This window comes from Hyaena hyaena, unplaced genomic scaffold, assembly GCF_003009895.1.
Source record: "Hyaena hyaena isolate Hyena2069 unplaced genomic scaffold, ASM300989v1 scaffold_1807, whole genome shotgun sequence".
NCBI classification, from domain to species: Eukaryota; Metazoa; Chordata; class Mammalia; order Carnivora; family Hyaenidae; genus Hyaena; species Hyaena hyaena.
In genome coordinates, this window is record NW_024082443.1 from 156,571 (window position 1) to 176,318 (window position 19,748).

Sequence of the window (19,748 nt, forward strand, 5' to 3'; positions counted from 1 at the left end):
CCATTTTTCTTCATTGATTAGAGTTCTGTTGAAGACTTCCTATTAAGCATGGTGGACTGAATACATTCATTTCACCCTGCTCCTGCTTAAAACTCCCTTAAAAGGGAAGTAAAGGTCTAAAAACAAAATGCATACAGTCAGGAACAAAGATAAAACTGGAAAGGAGGCAGTACACATGAGAGATGTCATAAAATTTTTGCACGCAAGTGGACAAGTTGTAACTGACTTAAAAGAGAGAAAATAAACAAGTTTTGTTGTTATTGTTGTTGTTTTTCTGCAGAACCATTCTGAGTTCAGAAATTCAAAGCATTCAAAGCCTATAAAGGTTAGGGTGCAGAGTAGGACTGAAAATGGGGGAAAGGTTAAAACTCTTTTATAAGAAGGAGTGAGACCTCCAGATTCCTTCTCCAAACTCAAAGCCCAGTAACTGACATGAGCAGAAGACTGAGAGACACACCCTCTGGAGAGCTGAAACAGTGAGTCTCTAGAATTTGGGACACAAGCCCAACTGGGCAAAGAAGGGGTGAGGATTGAGAGCAGCATCAGGGAAATTAAACTAATCTGAACACTGAGGATGACACTCCCTCACCTCAGCGTATTTACCTGTTAGCTCTCCCAGAGGTGAACAGTCATGCTTAGACCCACCAGACCGGAGATTGGAGGATCGGAGCAGTAGGAGGATCGGAGCAGTAGGACATGTGGGGCCCCATCATGAAATAGGTTGCCACTCTGCCTGCCACCTGTGGTTGGGAATCAGCAGGCAACATGTCTGTTCCACACACAGCCCTCAACTTTTTTTTTTTTAATATTATTTATTTTGAGGGAGAGAGAGAATCAGAAGCAGGCTCTGCACACTGTCAGCATGTGGCCCGGTGTGGGGCTCAGTCTCACGAATCATGAGATCATGACTTGAACTGAAATCAGGAATCTGTCACTTAACTAACTGAGCCACTCAGGCGCCCCACCCTCCGTATGCTCTTGAGTGTTTTTTTGTTAAATATAAATGGATAGCCCAGTGATTGCCAGACTTTTGTAGAAGATTCTAATAATATCAGTGTCTGACTGAAATAAATGAGAAAAGAGAGCCAAAGACAGTGGAAGGAAAAGGAACCCACCTAATATGCATGGAAAGAAAGATATTATATCCACAAAACAAGGAAAGAATGGTAAATAATTAGTAAATAACAATAAGGAATATTGAGACAATAAGGAGGAGCTCTTAGAAATTAAAAATGTAACAGACACTTAAAAAGGCAACACAAGTGTTGGAAGAAAGCTGAAAACTCTTTCAAAAAGCAGAGCCAAAAGACAAAGGGATGGAAAATGGGAGAAGAAAAAAATGAGAAAACAGGAGTATCAGATTGAAATCTAAAAACTGTCTAATCAGAATTCTACAGAGACATCAGAAGGGAGGAAATTATCAGAGATACAAAAGAATGTCCCAGAACTGAGAAACACACATTACTAGGTTGAAAGGCCCTACTGAGTGCCGGCAGTTGAAAAAAGACCTACGCAGGGCGCCTGGGTGGCTTAGTCAGTTGAGCGTCCGACTCTCGCTTACTTCATGATCTCACGGTTCGTGGGTTCGAGCCCCGCATCGGGCTCTGTGCTGACTGCCAGCTCGGAGCCTGGAGCCTGTTTCAGTCTGTGACTCCCTCTCTCTCTGACCCTCCCCTGCTCACGATATCTCTCTCTCTCTCTCTCTCTCTCTCTCTCTCCTAGAAATAAATAAAACATTAAAAATTTTTTTTAAAAAAATGAAAAAAGACCTATGCTAGGGACATTACCATGCAGTTTCAGTATGCCAGGAGGAAAGAAGCTCTGAGAGGAGGGGAAGAACACCTGTACAGCTCACCTGAAAGGGTTGACAGTGGCGTCACTGGGGAACTTGGCAGAAATGCTGAGTCTCAGGTCCCACCTAGACCTGCTGGAAGAGAAGCCATGCCCCCAGTTCTGATGTCTGCCAAAGTCTGAGAAACCCTGATGGAGAAGCCCCTGATGGAGAATCAGAATGGCCTCTAGCTCCTCAGTGAGTGCTTCCATGTGTGCTGTGGATATAGAGTAAAACAATGTCTTCAAAATCCCAAGGGAGATTGACTTCTAAATTCTGCCTACACCTAACTGTCAATCCTGTAAAGCCATCTCCAAACATGGGGGCAGAGGGAAGCACCTCTGTGCATGGTTCCCTGGAAAGCTGGTAGAGGATGTGCCCCAGGAAAATGAGCATGTGAACCAAGCATGAAGAGTGGGCAGCCAGGCCTTGGGACTCCCCCACAGAGGAAGGAGGTGAAATCCCCCCCAAAATTAGGCCAGATTCTGTAAGAGGCTTTGTTTTCCAATAATGGTTCTGTGAAGCCTTTGTGGCAAATCCGGTCTTCTGCAGGGCTTATCACCCAAATCCAGTATCATAGCTCCATAGACGTGGATAAGATCATTCCATTCAGTGTCCTCCTGGTTAACAGGTGAGAAACTCAAGATCCACGGAGTGGAGTAAATCAACACAGAACCAGGAAGAGAATCAGAATCTCCTTGCTAGGGAACTGTGATTTTAGTTGCTGCCTCAAGGAGATCCTACTTTTAACTGGTTGGTTGGTGTATGGAATGACAGTTTTGCTTTCTTTTGGCTGGTAGGTGTAATGGTCATACCATTTTCTGATATATATATATGCGTTTTGAACCATAGTTCAGCTAAATCCTTCCCATGTTCCCAATGTTCTAGAATTTCTAGATGAAACACTGGTCACTTTAGGTCTCAAATCCGTTCATCTAATCCTGAGTTCTGGGGAACCAAAGATGAATTAGTCTCTCTACTCACAATAAATCCCAAGTTAAAGGGAAGCTCAAACTCAAAGCTGAACGGTAACAGTGGTCTGGCATATGAAACTCTTTTATGGAGAGCCTCTTTTTATAAAATTTTAAATTTTATAAATTAATTTTTTGTACATAATTGTTACAGATTCAGATAATTGTTCAGTGTCTTTGGCATTTAACATTAGGGGGTTCACCCTGAAATTTCTTTTACGTAAAGAGCTAAATTGAATTCACACACTGGGCACCCAGGTGGCTCAGTCTTGATTAAGCGTCTGTCTCTTGGTTTCAGCTAGGTCATGATCTCATGGTTTGTGAGTTCGAGCGCTCCATTGGGCTCTGTGCTGACAGCATGGAGCCTGCTTGGGATTCTGTCTCTCCCTCTCTGTGCCCCTCCCCTACTGTGCCATCTCTGTCTCCAAATAAATCACTAAACTCAAAAAAAAAAAAAAAACAGATTCTTAAATTGAATTCATACTTGGGGACCAAAAGAGGTTGCTTTATATGTAGTTTATATGTAGTGAAAATGGGTTTTTGACCCCTGTTTCTTCTTTTCATTTTTAACATGTATTATAATTGGCACATAAAGAAGGCCCTGAATTTTGCAGAACCTCTACATTAAAATATGGCCATCTTTATTCATGTTGTTGATCTGAAAGACAATTATATTTTATGTTGACCTGGCTTTTAGCTGAAAGAACTCTTTGCTCCTTTCAGTGGTTCATTTGCTGCTTAGTATCATTAGTTCTTAATCAAGAATCTCCTTGCAAAAGTTTCCTCAATTGGCTTTATTCTTTGATGCCACAGTACCAGTGGACCAGTCTGAACATGTGTTCTTGTAATGAAACTTCTTAATTATCTTTTTAGAAAAAAGATGAGCAGAGACAGTTTATTTTTATCTGCTTGGGAGAGGTCCTTTGCTTGCCAAGTCTCTGTTGAAAGAAGCCTAATATTATGGGGTGTTAGTTATTCTAGCTAAGGTACTTTTCAAGGAAGCATTTTGTTGGGGAAAGAAGGTTATTGTTGGAAGTGTAAGTGACCTTTAATGTGTTTCAAAATGTAACCTTTTCTTTAACAACTTGTAATTCTTTTATAAATGGGTGCTAAACTGGTTGTTTGCAGGTTATTATACATAGAAAGCAGTATTTCCTTGGGGCCAGGCCGACCCCAACAGTATTGGTCCCCATCAATACAGTTAATACTGTCCTGTGGATGTATAGAAAGACCACAGATTCAGGATTTGTTAGTGGCTGTCACTGAATTGGGCATAAGTGATGTGGTTAGAGTAACGCATTCTAAGAAGAGAGGGCATTGCAACATACAGACTACGGTTCAGAGTAAACATCACTGCATACACCTTCTCTAAAAGGTGAATGCCACATGCATATAACCATCTCTAAGAGTCAAGATTGCATGTCTTTACACCTCACAGTTGTGAGGCTTTAAGCTGTCTGTTCTCTTGTGCAGTAGGTAGGAGATAGTTGGAACTATTGACAGATATTTCTTATTCATCAAGAAGCTGCAGTTTAGGGGCGCCTGGGTGGCTTAGTCGGTTAAGCGTCCGACTTTCGCTTAGGTCATGATCTCGTGGTTCGTGGGTTCGAGCCCTGCGTCGGGCTCTGTGCTGACTGCCAGCTCAGAGCCTGGAGCCTGTTTCAGAGTCTGTGACTCCCTCTCTCTCTGACCCTCCCCTGCTCACGCTGTCTCTCTCTGTCTCTCCTAGAAATAAATAAAAATATTAAAAAAAAAAAAAGAAGCTGTAGTTTAATTGGTTCAGGAATTCCAGTGTGGGGAAAAAAAAAACCACCTGATATTCTGGTTCCTCACAAAGAATATTCCACTCTTCTTTCAGACTCTAGAAATAAACTGACACCATTTATATCCACTTAAGTAAGAGTCCATGAAATTCTTTTGAGAGTCTTTGTGGAGATAGCAGTGAGTCACAAGGTAAATCATCATACCAAGCGATCATGTCACTAGCTTCATGAATTATATTTTATTGTTAATAGTTTGGTTTACATTGAGTGCAGGTGTTCAGAGTATCAGGACAATTTGGACATTCTCATTGATGAGAATAACACATTTATGCATTTTCCCAGTGATTACAGACCTTAAACTGCTAGTACAGGGCTATTCTGGTCAGTAGCATCTCACACCTGAGCGAGGTGCAATCCTAGTCCGTGCCCCATGCTTCAGAAGGCCTTCCATGTCAACAGCACAACACGCGCATGGCAGTGGAGATTGGTGCCGGATTGGGTTCCAGTGTCCAGACGCTACAGAGCTGGAAATCTGAGCCTGAATGTCAGGGGAGGAGGAGAGCACAGCCTGTGGCCTAGGGAATCAGATGCAGAGTGGTGCTTCGCCCCCAAAGTGGATCGCTGGTCAGGAGGTCATTGTTAGCCCGCCACACCGTCATTGATCCTCTGCACCTCCTGGTGCCCCTGCCCCTGGCCTTGCCTGTCCCCCACCAGTATTTCTCCCTACCACTGCCAGAGCAGCCTTTCTAAAATGCACATCTTACATTGTCACCCCATGTTTGAAGTCCTCTGCCCTCCTCCCCCAGCTGATTGAGATCAAGGCCCAAAGCCTGCCATGGTTTACAGGGTCCCACTTGACCTATACTCCTCTTCTCCAAGCTACCTCACTCTTGGATTCACCTCTCCCCAGTCTTCACCCAGGAACTCTCTACTCTAGCCATCAAGGCTTGCTTCTTTTCATTTCCTCAAAGGGAAGCCATGCCTTACTCCTACTTGCTTCTGCTTGGAACGCTAGCCCAGTCTCCTTGCCCTGGGAGGCTCTGCTGACCATTCCTGCCCCTTTTAGGAGGCTGCTCGTTCTTCTCCCACTACAGTCTTATCACAGCAGTTACCACTCTGGTGACTGGTTTCATCTGCCTCTTTGCCCCACCAGAATGTAAGCTCTGTGAAGTCAGGGACCATATCCATCTTGTTACTTGTTAGATCTTGAGCACTGTCAGAGCCCATATCCCATAAGCAAATGGTAAACTCTATGTGCGTCTGCATTCTAAAGGTATTAGGCAAGGTGGGCTGGAAGGGGGAAATTAGCAACAAAGTGAAACCAGTATGGTTGGGCCTGAGAAGCCAAGGCTAAAATACCTGGGACTCCTGTTTTTCCTCTGGCTTCTTGGAAGCCTCAAGAAACCATCTGTGTTCTGACTGCCCAAGCCCCCAAACCTGTGTGTGTCCACAAGGGACTAATTATACTTGACCTCGGCAGTGATTTGACCTTGGAACACCTTGTACTGTCAACAGACACAGATGACCAAAATGTTCAGGGTCCTTTTGAGGTGGCTTTGCACAAGGTTGAGATGCCTTCCAGTACTTATACAATGTACATATTGTCAGTTTTGAACAATGTAGAGATGCCATTTTCACATCAAATCGTGGAAAAAGGCATTCACACTGCTTTGTTTTGTTTTCGTTAAAGCATTGCACATATCCAGCCAAAAATATTCACTGCAATGCTTTTAGTGTGTTCACCAATTTTGGCTTTTATCCATGTTTGGAGAAAAATTAAAGCTGGAGTTGAATTGAATCTTTGTCTTTTAGAAGCGGCTACTTGTGACCAACTCTATTAGAATTAGGTTTATTTTGAGGGTTTTAGGTGATTAAAAAGGTTTTTCAATCTAGTTTTTAATGGAGCTGTCTCCTTTTTTAAAAACTTTTGCATGATATAAAGCAAGTTTGTTTTGTTTAAACTGGTACATATCAGATGGTTATTTGTCAGTTAGTCTGAGTGCTAATATGAAACTGGTATTTGGATTTAATTCAGTTCCATTAGAACAGCGTTAAAATTCTGTGATACAGGGACTATTATCCTGGCAGTTGTGAGGGATGTTTGTGCGAGGAAGCAGGGCTGACAAAGAGGGCACTGTGCATGCTCCGTCTGTAACTGAGCACTTTCACACTGCAATTTAGGAAGTGTGCAGTTCAGGAAATTGCTGGCTTTGGCTGGAGCATACTTTAACTGCAAGGAAAATTTTATTCGTCACTCAAGTAATTGGCAGTTTTAATACCTTGTTCATAATTACTTAATAAACAAACGAACATATAAACCAAAGATTGTATGGCCTGTTATCTAACTTGTAGCCTTATTTGACCAACATGATGGGCACCTGTAGGCCTCCCTCTTCTTCCCACAAAAAACCAGGTTGTTCCATTTATTGCAAAAATCTATGGCTGAGCATTTTGTGTTGTTAAATGTTAAGCGTAGCTGTACCAGCGTCAGACAGCCTGGGGGCCAAATCCAGATGCAAAGTTTGATGGGAAGTATCGACTAGGGACAGGGGAGGGAGGTGGAGACAGAGGGGCATTTCAGGGTTACTCTCCTGTTTGTGGGAGGACATCCTGGTAATGCAAACATTTGGATTATATGTTTAAGAGAACATTTTTGTCCCCTAAAGTGTGGTTTTATTTAACCCACACACCCTGACCCTAAGGCCCTGTGGCTTTTCTCTTGGACTAAATCCATCTCCGGGACTAGAAATTGACTAATTGTCTCGCTTGCATTACCCTATACCTCACAACTAGATCAAGGAGTTTAAACACTGGCAAATCCAGATGTGGGAAATGGTCAAAATCAGAGGTCATGGCTGACTTGACTCTAAACAAAGTCTCTAAGACTTTATGGGAGTCTAAGTTACGGGGCTTGATATTTGTTACTTGTAAATAGGACTGTTAATCCTTTTTTTTTTTTTTTAACCTTACTGTTATCTCAGACAGATTCAGCTCTTAAGATACACATCACCTATGCCTGTTCCCTTTATAGGATCTTTCAAAACTTAGAGTTAAGATTCCCAGATGACTTGGATCAAAATGTGAATCCCTGCAGTCCTTAAAAGTAACAGATGGAGGGTTTTAAAAATATTTTCAAAAATTCTGTTTGTTGTTTAAACAGAAAGCATCCAACCTGTTTTCTGCTCTTATTGTCCTTTCCTGCGGGGAACTCAGCACCTGACATAGGCACATATTCAGGAAGTCAGTCTTCTACTCTGGTGAATGGCAAAAATACATGCAAACCCCCTGGCTTATCTTCCTGCAGTACAGGCAAGACTGGGGAGACCCTGTTTCCAGGGCATCCTTAGTGTTGGTATGGTGATGGCTCTATGAGCCAGTGTTGATTTCCACATTAGTTTGAAACCAGAAGCTAAACATACCTGCAAGGGTGAGAAGTAGTGGCCCTTTATGGATGTGCATCTCCATGTAAGAATTTAATTGCCAGAATATATCTGACACTGTACTCTGTGAAATAAGCCTTCCTTTGGGACCAGTATGGCTTTGTTAGGTTAAAAGCTCTAGTTTCCTAATTTTACAGTTGTCTAGATATCCATACCAGAGAAATGCTATTATGATTAAATGGCATAATATATGAAAAAATGCTTAGTTAGCCTCAGCTTGACATGTGAGATGTTCTCCACATTATTAGATTTCATATACAATCCAAGACAGAGGGGTAGAGACCTATCCCTACTTTAGACGAGCTCACAGTATGGTAGAGAAAATCTGCAGTGTAAAAGTGCAGTGTCAGAACACAATGAAGGATTTTGTGAAAATACATACAGGGTATTCCTAACTCAGGGACCTTCTGAGATTGTGAGAGGCCTGTGAGTTATAATAATGCAAAAGAGCTTAATAAACTGAATGCAGTATAGAAATAAGTTATTGGTACAAAGATACACATATAAGCTATATTTCCTAGGTTTTCTCATTAAATGAGGCTTAACTGTAGACTCTGTATAAAGATGGCAGCATGTGACATTCACCTACAGAGTTCTGCCTAGAGCCTTCAGATGGTTTCACTGTTCTTGTATTGTAAAGAGAGCTTCTTTTATAGGTAGACTCTGTTTTCATTCTGGCCTTCCTACGCTTCCTACCTTGACATGTTGTCCCCCCCCCACCACCACCAAATGATGGTTTAAGAAGCCCAAGCCTCCTGATCTAATATGACAAATGAGATGGTTTGCACATCACTTTGATTCCTGTTTTCTAAGCAAGGTTGTCGTTTAATGCTGTATTTCCCCCTTGAAAGTTGTTTTATTGATGACCTTTTTAGAAATTTGACTTGGCTTCTTTTTTTGTTTTGTTTTTCATTTGTGGTCTAGTGTAGGGCTCACCAGTGGAACTTTCAGTGATGAAATGTTCTGTATGTGCACTGACCCATTTGACAGCCACCAAGCACATGTGGCTGTTGAGGAGAAATGTGGCTACTGTGATTAAGGAACTGAATTTCAACAATTTGAATTTAAAGTGCTACATGTGCCTACGCTATTGGTCATCATGGTCTGGTGTTAAAGACTGTTAATGTCAAACTTTATGAATCTAGTTCTCTAGGAATTCTTTAGACTGCTGTGCTTTTATGTAATGCTTTTATCATATTCAAAGCCCTGGGGCATATCCACTGGTTTTGAAGACTACATAGCAATACATTGAAACTTACTGTCTCTTAAAGAAAAAGAGAGCTCTCTAGCGTGGCTTTAAAAAACAACCTCAGTCATGAGTATTTTAAGTTTATTCGTACCTGTAGTGTGGGTACTCTTCAGGAGAAGAATTAGAAATAGATTAGGAATCAAGAAGAGGGAACTAACACACCAGTGTGTGTTAGTGTGTAGAATGCCAACTTGGTGTTAGTCATTTTACATAACATATAATAAAATGATAAGGAAGAAGGACTGGTAACAAAATAACATAAAGAAAAATCAATTTAAGTGCATAGCACCAGGTAGCCACAGCTATTAAACACATTCAGATTTATATAATAATGTTTTCCATACATTCTAATATTATGATTTACTGTTTAAGGCGAAATTGAAGTGACTTAAGAATTGCTGCTTAACTTTTAAAAGTACAGTGTAGAACAATCAGTTTTTCATAATTCTGAAGAACAAATTAGGAATGGCCTTTCAGATTGTTGTGCTGTTAACGTTGTCATCTTTGTTATTCTTAAATTCCAGAGCTGGAAACAGGATTGTTGAAGTATTACCTGAACATCTGAAACAATTTCAATCCCTTGAAACTTTGGACCTGAGCAGCAATAATATTTCAGAGCTTAAAATTCCCCTTCCACCTCTACAACTCAAATATCTGTAAGTCAGTTCTTATTTAACAAAAATATTCACCTATGATGAAAATATCATTTAATAATAACAAAAAATCCACTTCAGGATATAATGAAATCTGCCTTTTTTAAAATCCTGATGTATCAGCCATGTAAGTTTTTATTGATGTGTAATTTGCCCAAATAACCACAATTTTTATTTTGTTGTTGTACTTTTGGATTACAAAAAATTAGACATCTGGGGCACCTGGGTGGCTAAGTCAGTTGGTTGTCTGACTTTGGCTCAGCTCAGGATCTCATGAGTTCAAGCCCTGCATCAGGCTCTGTGCTGATAGCTCGGAGCCTGGAGCCTCCTTTGGATTCTGTCTCTCTCTCTCTGCCCTTCCCCCCACTCGTGCATGCATATGCATGCTCACTCTTGCGCTCTCTCTCCCTCTCTCTCATACACACATAGAAATAGACATTTTAAAAAATACAAACTCTAAAAAATTTAGACATCCTTTGATAGAAAAAATATGTGGAATTAAAAGTGCTCCTTTGAAAAAATTAAACCACTCCTTGTTTCATTAATAAATGAGTTTTCTAAAAATTGGATAAGTGTCTCTAACAAATTTGTATAACCTTCAGATATTCCAGTCCCTCTTTCCTGAGCAGTGTGTGAACCCTAGCCAGCATTGGTCCACAAGGACCTGAATACTTAATTTTTAAACTGTCCGTTGTTACAAATGATGGTTAGGTTCTCTGGACATTATAATACAGAGACTGTTTGTGCTTTAACTTTCCAAAGAACCAGAAAGAGAAGCTCATTTTCAAACCTTTAACAGGTATATCAACAGCAACCGGGTCACGTCAATGGAACCTGGGTACTTTGACAGTTTGGCCAACACGCTCCTGGTGTTGAAGCTGAACAGGAACCGAATCTCGGCTCTCCCACCCAAGATGTTCAAACTGTCCCAACTACAACACCTGTAAGTAAAATGTTCTCTTAGATATTGTGTCTGCCGCTCTTCTAAACCCTTGGTGTCTGTTGCCTAAAATCCACAACGTGGCCCAGCGACTTTAGAAGCAAGGATGTAGCTGTCTTCCCATTGAGAACTGGAGTGGTAGAACTTAGGAAACGCAAAGAGCCTTCGCAGTCACCTAGTGCAAACTCCTGCCTGACCGGACACGTTAGATTGTTACTGAAGGAATGCACAGGGTAGTCACTGAACAGTGTCCACACAAAGGCGTCATTGTGGCACTGAAGACATCGTGGTGACTCTCAACAGCTGTGGTTTATGAGAATAATACCGACAGCTCCAGGAGGCTCTGATAGCTTAAGTGGCTGCAGAGAACTGTCTCGTTAACAGTGGTGGAATGATCTGTGAACAGGCTCCTGCAACATAGTGGTTTTCAACCCTGACTGCACATTATAGACACCAGGGAACTTTTAAAACTCTCAGTGTCCAGGCCACACCCTAGACCAATTATAATAGAACCTCTGGGGGTAAGATCCAGGCTTTGGTAATTTTTAAAACTCCCCAGGTGACTCGTGTGCAACCAGGGTTGAAAACGACTGCCTTAAAGAGAAGGCATTAAACATAAAAAGAATCGTCAAAGAGAGTAACCAGCTTTTGTAAGCAGGCTAAGCTTGACAGCCCTGCCCCTGAAATAGACCTCAGGTTTTAACATTATATTCAGTATCCTCACTCTGGATACTTTAGAAACAAATATACTGAGTAGGTGACCATTTAGAAATTAAAGTGTAGTCTAGTTTCAGTATGTCATTATTCTAAAAATACATCACACATTTCAGAAAGAAATGTCCTCACTGCTGATAAATCAGAATTCTTCTCACTAAAAATGTTTAGAAATTTAAAACATTCTATGTAATTTTTAATACCGGCTGGTTTAACTATATTGTAGTAATGTCGCATTTTATTACTAACTCCAGAATTTGTCATATAAGCTGTTTAACTGTTATATCCAACGCAGTGAACTGAACCGAAACAAGATTAGAAACGTGGATGGGCTCACATTCCAAGGGCTTGGTTCTCTGAAGTCTCTGAAAATGCAAAGAAATGGAGTAACAAAACTTATGGATGGAGCTTTTTGGGGGCTGAGCAACATGGAAATCTTGTAAGTGTGGCTTATATAATTCCTGCTTAGGTTAGTACGTTCATGGAGTGCTCAGTGAACATGCAGTAGCTTTATTTGAAATCCTATGTTAAAATCTCACAATTTACAATCTTATAATACCCAGTTTTGTTTCAAGTAATGTGACTGAGAATTTAGAAGCACATGGCATTTTTGGCCGATGTCTTTATATCACAGAAGCTAAACATCTTGTAACAATAGGAATATGTAATAGGTTGTAATCATATGTCTCCTTTGAAAAGACCAGATAATGGACTTTTGATCCTGCTTTTGATTCTTATTGTAAATGTAGGCAGCTGGACCATAACAACCTAACAGAGATTACCAAAGGCTGGCTTTACGGCTTGCTGATGCTGCAGGAACTTCATCTCAGCCAAAATGCCATCAACAGGATCAGCCCTGATGCCTGGGAGTTCTGCCAGAAACTCAGTGAGCTGTGAGTTGCCTTTTACTCTCCCCAGGTGTGAGAGCCGGGATCATGCCAGAGCATGACTTACCACTGATCTGTGACATTTTCATAACAGAGTTTCCAAGGTGACAGCTATTTTCACATGCAACCTAGTCATATTTGTGTTGTGATAAGTTGAAGCCAACTCTGCTGTTTGACTTCTGGGGCACATGGGCTAAATCAGTGACGGTCATTTTCAAATAAAGAGAATTTTTTTAATTACTAGGATTAGAAATGATGTTTACCTGGGTATTATTAAGAAGGCAGCGTGTTAAAATAAGAATTATTGTGGTTACTTGTATTACCTGTTGTTTAGAAAACAAGTCATTGTGTTGAATTGTAAAATAAAAGCTGTTATTTGTTTTTTATTTTCTGTTTTTACAGGGACCTAACTTTCAATCACTTATCGAGGTTGGATGATTCAAGCTTCCTGGGCCTAAGCTTACTAAATACACTGCACATTGGGAATAACAAAGTCAGCTACATTGCTGATTGTGCCTTCCGGGGGCTTTCCAGTTTAAAGACTTTGTAAGTTACACATTTTGCTCTCCATACGTGTACCTAATTGGTTCCTAAATGTGCCCACTTTTCTCCAAGCAGATTTCCTTTGTTGTGAAGGAAATATACACAGCCTCAGAAGGAGTGTCTTAATCTTTCCCAGATCAGTTTGATTAAAATAGGTCCATTTCATCCATATGTGTTTCTTAGAGGGATAAAAAAGGACAATGATCAGATTGGTTTGATGATTACACTTAGCCTTCTCAGGATCTCCAGGAAGTTGGTAACTGCTCAAAAGGGAAACAATTGTAAACCCACTGATTTTTCTTTATAAAAACACAGATTAGAAATTACCCAGAGCAAAAAGATCTAAAAGGGCAGCAAAGGAAGATAGATGCCTGTTTATCATACAAGTTATATCCAGACTTGATCCCTCTAAGAGAAAGAAGAGAAAATTTTGGATTAATTGACCTTAGAAGAAAAATCTCTGCAATGTTCATTTTAATGTTGTGCAATAGGCTTTTGGTTTTTGCACTGTCAGAAATTTTTGCTCTGTTCACTATTTGAAGCATGACATAACTGAAAGACATGCTGTGTGCTTTGGCCAACTCCTGCTTATGTGGTTGGTGGTTTTAAAGTTTAATGTATTTTTCAGACTGTTCAGGTCTTTGAGAATGTAGTCATCTTGATAGAGGAATTAATAGGACAGAGTCAACTGTCCTGATTTGGGGCAAAAAAAAAAAAAAAAACTTAAAATGTTGTTGAGAGAGTAGGACAGGGAGAAAGTTTTCTATTGTTTCGAAAGGGGTGGAGATGATGTGGGGGATTATGAGGAATTTATTACAAATTACATGCCACCTGGGTGGTGATCTTAGCTTTCTGAGCGTATCTTTAAGGGGAGTGCTTGTTTCTTGTGTTAATACCTGGTACCAGTTTTAGTAACATCTCTTTTAATAATTAGGGATCTGAAGAACAATGAAATTTCCTGGACTATTGAAGACATGAACGGTGCTTTCTCTGGGCTTGACAAACTAAGGCGGCTGTGAGTGGGATTTGTTTGCTTCATGTTTGCCTCACTTTCTGACCTACACTTTCACTGAAGTCCAGTCCAGGTTCACATTTGAGAGAGTTTAGAACTAAAGGCATTTTCTGGTTGCTTCCCTTGGTCATTTCCCCAAATGAGTCTTGTTACACAAGATGGATATTAGTTAGCTTTTCTTCCTTGAGATAGTGGTTTTGCTCAACACTTTGGTGAGTTGTAACTTATTTAAATATCTAGATAAGAGTGTTAACTTGTTTTGAGTGTTTAGGCTCTTGGGAGTATCATTATGTAAAAGTTAACATGCTTACTAAGTCTGCCATTTTGAAAAGTTCACAGTTGTATTCTGCTCACAGAAGTGTTGAAGTGGAGTGATCCAGTGTCCACTGATAATACTGCAGTAGGTTCCAAGCAGTACAAGAGAAACACATGCTTCTGTTTAGCCTTAAAGTGGTCTTGTAGATAGCCAGATTCTCCATTTTAAGTTTTCAAGTTGAACTCCCTATCTCCCTAAGCTTCTGTGGATGATGAAAGTGTCCATGGGGAGGAAGGAGAGAGAGAAGATCTCCACTATTACCTGCTTTACTGCTTATAGTTCTTGACACCATTTATGTGGAAGAAAGTTGCTACCTCTTCCTAAAAAGGCTCGAAATCACTGCTTTGGGGTGCCTGGGTGGCTCAGTTGGTTGAGCATCTGACTTCTGATCAGGTCATGATCTCACGGTTCGTGGGTTCGAGCCCCGCATCAGGCTCTGCTGACAGCTCAGAGTCTGGACTTTGTCTTCAAATTCTGTGTCTCCCTCTTTCTCTGCCCTTCCCTTGCTCACGCTATCTCTCTCTCTCTCTCTCTCTCTCTCTCAAAAATAAATAAAACATTAAAAAAAGTTTTTTTAAATCACCACTTTAACTGCCAGAGTAACTTATTGGATATCTATTTTTGTGGCGTTTGCTGCTGAATGCTTTGAGACCATGCTGAAGTGGATTACTGAAATAGATGACATGGATGCATTTTTACAGGATATATTATTTAATTGAAGAAAATAGAATTATTCACAAATGATTCTAAAAGCAGTTCTTTTCATGAGAGTCCCATCCTCAAATGGCTTTAACTGTTCCAATGTAATTTTTTTTTTTCCAGAATACTCCAGGGGAACCGGATTCGATCTATTACCAAAAAAGCCTTTACTGGTTTGGACGCATTAGAGCATCTGTGAGTATCTGGAATTTAGTTACCCTAAAGGAGTCTGAGATGGTTATCTATGTATGTGTCATGAAAGATAAAGTAGAATGTAATTTCATTGGCATCCTTTCTGTAGCATAAAGTATATTTACACATCTGCTTGTCCTCTACCCATTTATCTACCTATCCGTATCTATGTGGAAGTATATAGAGAGATATTTTCCTTTTCATTTGAGGATATTGTTACACATTATTAGATTTTCTTTTAGTTATTTTTCTAAAGTAGGGACATATTTAATTTTCAAAAATCTACCATTTATTATATACTTACTATACATCAGGCATTATGCCAGGTATTTATGTATATTCTCATTTAATCCTCAAAACTATTCAGGAGCACCTCTAATTGAGCATCTCTTGATTTTGGCTCAGCCCCTGATCCCAGGGTCATGAGATTGAGCCCCACATCAGGCTCCGCGCTGAGCATGGAGCCTACTTAACATTCTCTCTCTTCCTCTGTCCCTCTCCCTTGCTTGCCCTCTCTCTAAGGAAAGAAAACTGTTGAATAGCTATTATTACCTTTATTTTTAAGTAAAGAAATGGAGGCTCAGAGTGTCCATGGATTCCATTGAACAGTTAAGAGGGTGACTTGCATTTTAAAGATTAAAAAAGGCAATTACCTGAGGTCATTAGGAGTGACACTAGGAGAGTAGTAACACTACTTAGAGCCTTTTATTAGTTTGTTGTTGTGGTTAATTGTAAAGCATACGGTCCATTGTCCTCCTTTGTTCTTTCTCTTGTTCCATTTTGCTACCAACCCATCAGCTAGCAATTGAGAGAAGTAGGATTCAAACCAGGGCTGCCTCCATGTAGGCGTCCCCTGTGCTGTACAATGTCTCGCCTCCAGGAGCTCTGCACCATCTCCTCTTAGCATCTCCTGGCACACAGTTTTGAAATGACATTCAGGGGCCCACCTGTTTCCAGCCACTAGGAGGGCAAGCTAGCCACCCTTGATAGGAGTCAAAACCTGCATGAGCACTAAACCAACTAGCTTCTTACAACTGGATCTGTGTTGTATACTTGTCTGCAAAAGTACAAAGTAGTATCAGATACCTCCATTCTTCTAGGGAATGTGTGTAGCCAAAAGGGTTAGTACCTATTGACGTGGACAAAACACCTCCTAATTTGCAACACATTTGGTTGTACCCACATTTGCACTGTGTGTGGAGAGAAGGTTTCGCCATTATCCGTGACTCCCTCCTTGTCTTCTGACTCACTTGTTAGTTTGAGGGAGGTTGGGATGGCTAGCCACATTGACAGAAACAGTTTGGGCTGGAGGAGGGTGATTCTGAAAAGTAAAATTTGGAAGGGCAGACCAGTGTTGCTGGACTTTTGAAACAAATTATTTTCACAGGGAAACTAGCCAAAGGGCTTGTCATCTGACCCATTCCATTTCTGGGAAAGTGGAATTAGTGGATCAGTGGAGTGTTAACCTCGGCTTCGGCTTTCTAAGCCTTCTTGACTCTCCCAGCCTCTTTCTCTGCCCGTGTTTGGTACCTTCACTCTGTCCTCTGTTGCCCCTCATTTGTCTCCTTCAAAATCCTTTTTGTATACTCTGACCCCATAAAGAAAACCAGAGTAGTAATTATTGTGGAGAGTGCTTTAATTCAAACTGCTTGTAGGTACTAGTTAAAAATAAAGTCAGCCTAGAATATTCTCTGGTTTTATTAACGCCCTGCCCAGAGTGTGTTACAGCAAAAGTACATCTCATCCGAACACCAGGCCATCTCTAGCGATGACCCATGTGTTGCAGGTGGGCTACTAAGAGCAGAGGTTTTGAAATTGAAAATAATTGAGTTTACATCTTAGCAGCGCCTTTCATGCTGAACAAGGTAGTAAAACCGTGTTCTTTTGGGTTGCTGTGAGGAGTAAATGTTAACTCATTTAACCCAGTGCATGTCATAGAAAGGATTTTATACATGATAGGTCTTTTAAAAAGCATAGCTATGAAAAATTTTAGATGTATATTTAAAAGTTACTCTCAGTTACTAACTTGAATAATGAGAAACAATAAAATAACAGCAGAACAAACCATGTAACTATAAAAAAAATATAGCAGAACAGCTTAGGCCCTTATGAGTCAAATAACCTGCACATAATGACATAGAGCAAATCTCTTTTACTATAACAGAACCTACCTCTGATACAAATAGGTATTCTTTCATCCAAGCTTCATGTTCTTCTGGAGTCACACGGTTTGTACATTTTAGCACATGGAGGGGTTTGGTGAATGAGCCGTGTGTGCCCAGCCTTTCCCTGAGGCATGTGGTGACCATAATTCACTCTAATGTATTTGATTTGATTGTTTTCAGAGACCTGAGTGACAACGCAATCATGTCATTACAAGGCAATGCATTTTCACAAATGAAGAAACTTCAGCAGCTGTAAGCTTTTCTTTTCCTTCCAAGAGTTTCAAATAAAATATGGCAGGGGGATCTCTCGTGAGGCATGCCATCCTAGATCACGTGCCTATAAAAAGTGTCTAACATGTTCTTAACATCACTTAATTTTTATCCCAGAAAGTAAAGGGAGTTGGTTATTTGTTCCCTTTATCGAAGAAGAGTGTCTTTTTGTTTCTGTTATGAACCTGTGATGTGCATTTGTGAGACCTAATGCAGTGCGATGCAGATCCGATAACAGGTTTTCAGTAGTGACAGGTTTTTGATGTAACTCAGCCCTTCTCCCTCCGTGGGTCGGTAAGAACAAACAACATAGGCACTAATACGTTTCTTACGTTTTAAGGTAGACTATTGCATAGGGTGTGTGTATTTGGTTTTCACAATCATTGCTTTGTTAATATTTACTTGAGTTAGTTTTCTTGTAGAATCTGCATCTCATATAAAACAAATTGAATGTAATTACTCTCCTCAGGCATCTAAATACATCAAGCCTTTTGTGTGATTGCCAGCTAAAATGGCTCCCACAGTGGGTGGCAGAAAACAACTTTCAGAGCTTTGTGAATGCCAGTTGCGCCCATCCTCAGCTGCTAAAAGGAAGAAGTATTTTTGCTGTTAGCCCAGATGGCTTTGTGTGCGGTGAGTGTGCCTGTTGCTTCTTTCTTGTTCCTTTTTCCCTCCAGCTAATAAGCTTATGTCCCCTCTCTCTCTCTCTTTTTTTTTAATATTTATTTATTTTGAGAAAGAGTGCAAGTGGGGGAGGTGCAGGGAGAGAGGGAGAGAATCCGAAGCAGGCTCCAGGCTCTCAGAGCTGTCAGCACAGAGCTCAACGCGAGGCTCGAGCTCATGAGCTGTGAGATCATGACCTGTGCTGAATGAAGTCAGATGCTTAACCGACTGGGCCATCTAGGCGGCCCCTAAGCTTCTATTCTCTTAATGAAGCTTTTATGTCTGCTGAGGTAGATTAAGATGGTCTATAGTGTGCTGATAATTTTACTCTTACAGATGAGAGTTTTCCAAAATGTCTTTGTTTTGACATTAGGGTAGTTTGATGGAAAGAGCAGGACATGGGGTGTTGGGAGAATTGAAGGTGGGGCAGGGGCAGCCCTCCTGCTTCCCTAAATCTCAGTCTCTATGTCTGTGAAATGGTAACTCTCTGGACTGCCCTTCCCAACCCTGGGGTTGTTGAGAAGCTGAACCTAACCCTGTGTAAATGCTGTGTATTAGGGGTAAAAAGAGAAAAATTATCAGCTCATGATTGATAGGCCACTAACGATTTTGCTCCCAGTGGGTAAAGCACTGTAAGGAATAGAAAGCTTGAATTTATTATAAATAAACATGAGGTCCATTGTTGTAGCATCTGAGAATCTCAGTGCCAGAAATCTCATACCTCACATAGCTAGTCAGCAGATCAGATCAAAACCCAGGTTCTCATCTCCCTAGTGCAGGCTTCTGTCTACTACATCACACTGCTGTTTACTATTCACTGCCATGGAAACCTTCATAAAAATAAATGTGCATATAGAACACGAAATCAACGTTTGCTTAAATTTTAGCATGTGTGTTAAGATATTACAGAACCTAATTTTACATTGGCCTTTAAAAATTTTATTTGAAACTGCTTTGCCTACGATTGTTTAGTCAAGTACAAGAAAAATATATTTTTTTAGGTTGCAGCATTAAACAGTGCCAACGGTTTCTGGAAATAAAATGTCTAATGTAGCTTTTGGATCTAAATAAGCTTTTGGCACTCATCTAGAAGGGCCTGAGCCATGCCTTTCCCATGGTGCTTATTTCACAGTTCTCTAGTCTCAAGATAGGGACTCAAATACTTTGAGACATACATATGGTATCCTTAGATTTTTCTGTCACTCCTTCCATTGTGGATCTAAACATTGATTTACCAGATGAGAATTTAATTCCACAGAAGAAGAAACCATCCTGATTACAGCATGGTATTTAAAGTGAGCAGCATTGGGAGAGCATTCCCTCCCCCCATTCACACACATGCATGTGCAGACACATAGGCCCACAGTCTGTCTGTCTCTCCCTCTCTCTCACAGTCTGTCTGTCTGTCTCTCTCTCTAACAGACACACACACACACGAGT

The 19,748-nt window shown here is 40.6% G+C and overlaps 1 protein-coding gene and 1 non-coding gene across 2 annotated transcripts in view; both read left to right on the forward strand.

Annotated features, from left to right (window-relative positions):
• Window positions 1-19,748, forward strand: part of LRIG3 (leucine rich repeats and immunoglobulin like domains 3) — a 49,649-nt gene that overhangs the window by 20,399 nt on the left and 9,502 nt on the right. The window contains exons 4-12 of the mRNA XM_039224908.1: window positions 9,779-9,910; window positions 10,707-10,850; window positions 11,857-12,000; window positions 12,311-12,454; window positions 12,851-12,994; window positions 13,926-14,006; window positions 15,142-15,213; window positions 17,556-17,627; window positions 18,115-18,278. Of these exons, the coding sequence (XP_039080839.1) occupies window positions 9,779-9,910; window positions 10,707-10,850; window positions 11,857-12,000; window positions 12,311-12,454; window positions 12,851-12,994; window positions 13,926-14,006; window positions 15,142-15,213; window positions 17,556-17,627; window positions 18,115-18,278 (1,097 nt within the window). The remainder of the gene's footprint in view (window positions 1-9,778; window positions 9,911-10,706; window positions 10,851-11,856; window positions 12,001-12,310; window positions 12,455-12,850; window positions 12,995-13,925; window positions 14,007-15,141; window positions 15,214-17,555; window positions 17,628-18,114; window positions 18,279-19,748) is intronic.
• Window positions 14,671-14,755, forward strand: TRNAR-UCU. The gene has a single exon. It is a non-coding gene; the product is annotated as a tRNA-Arg (tRNA).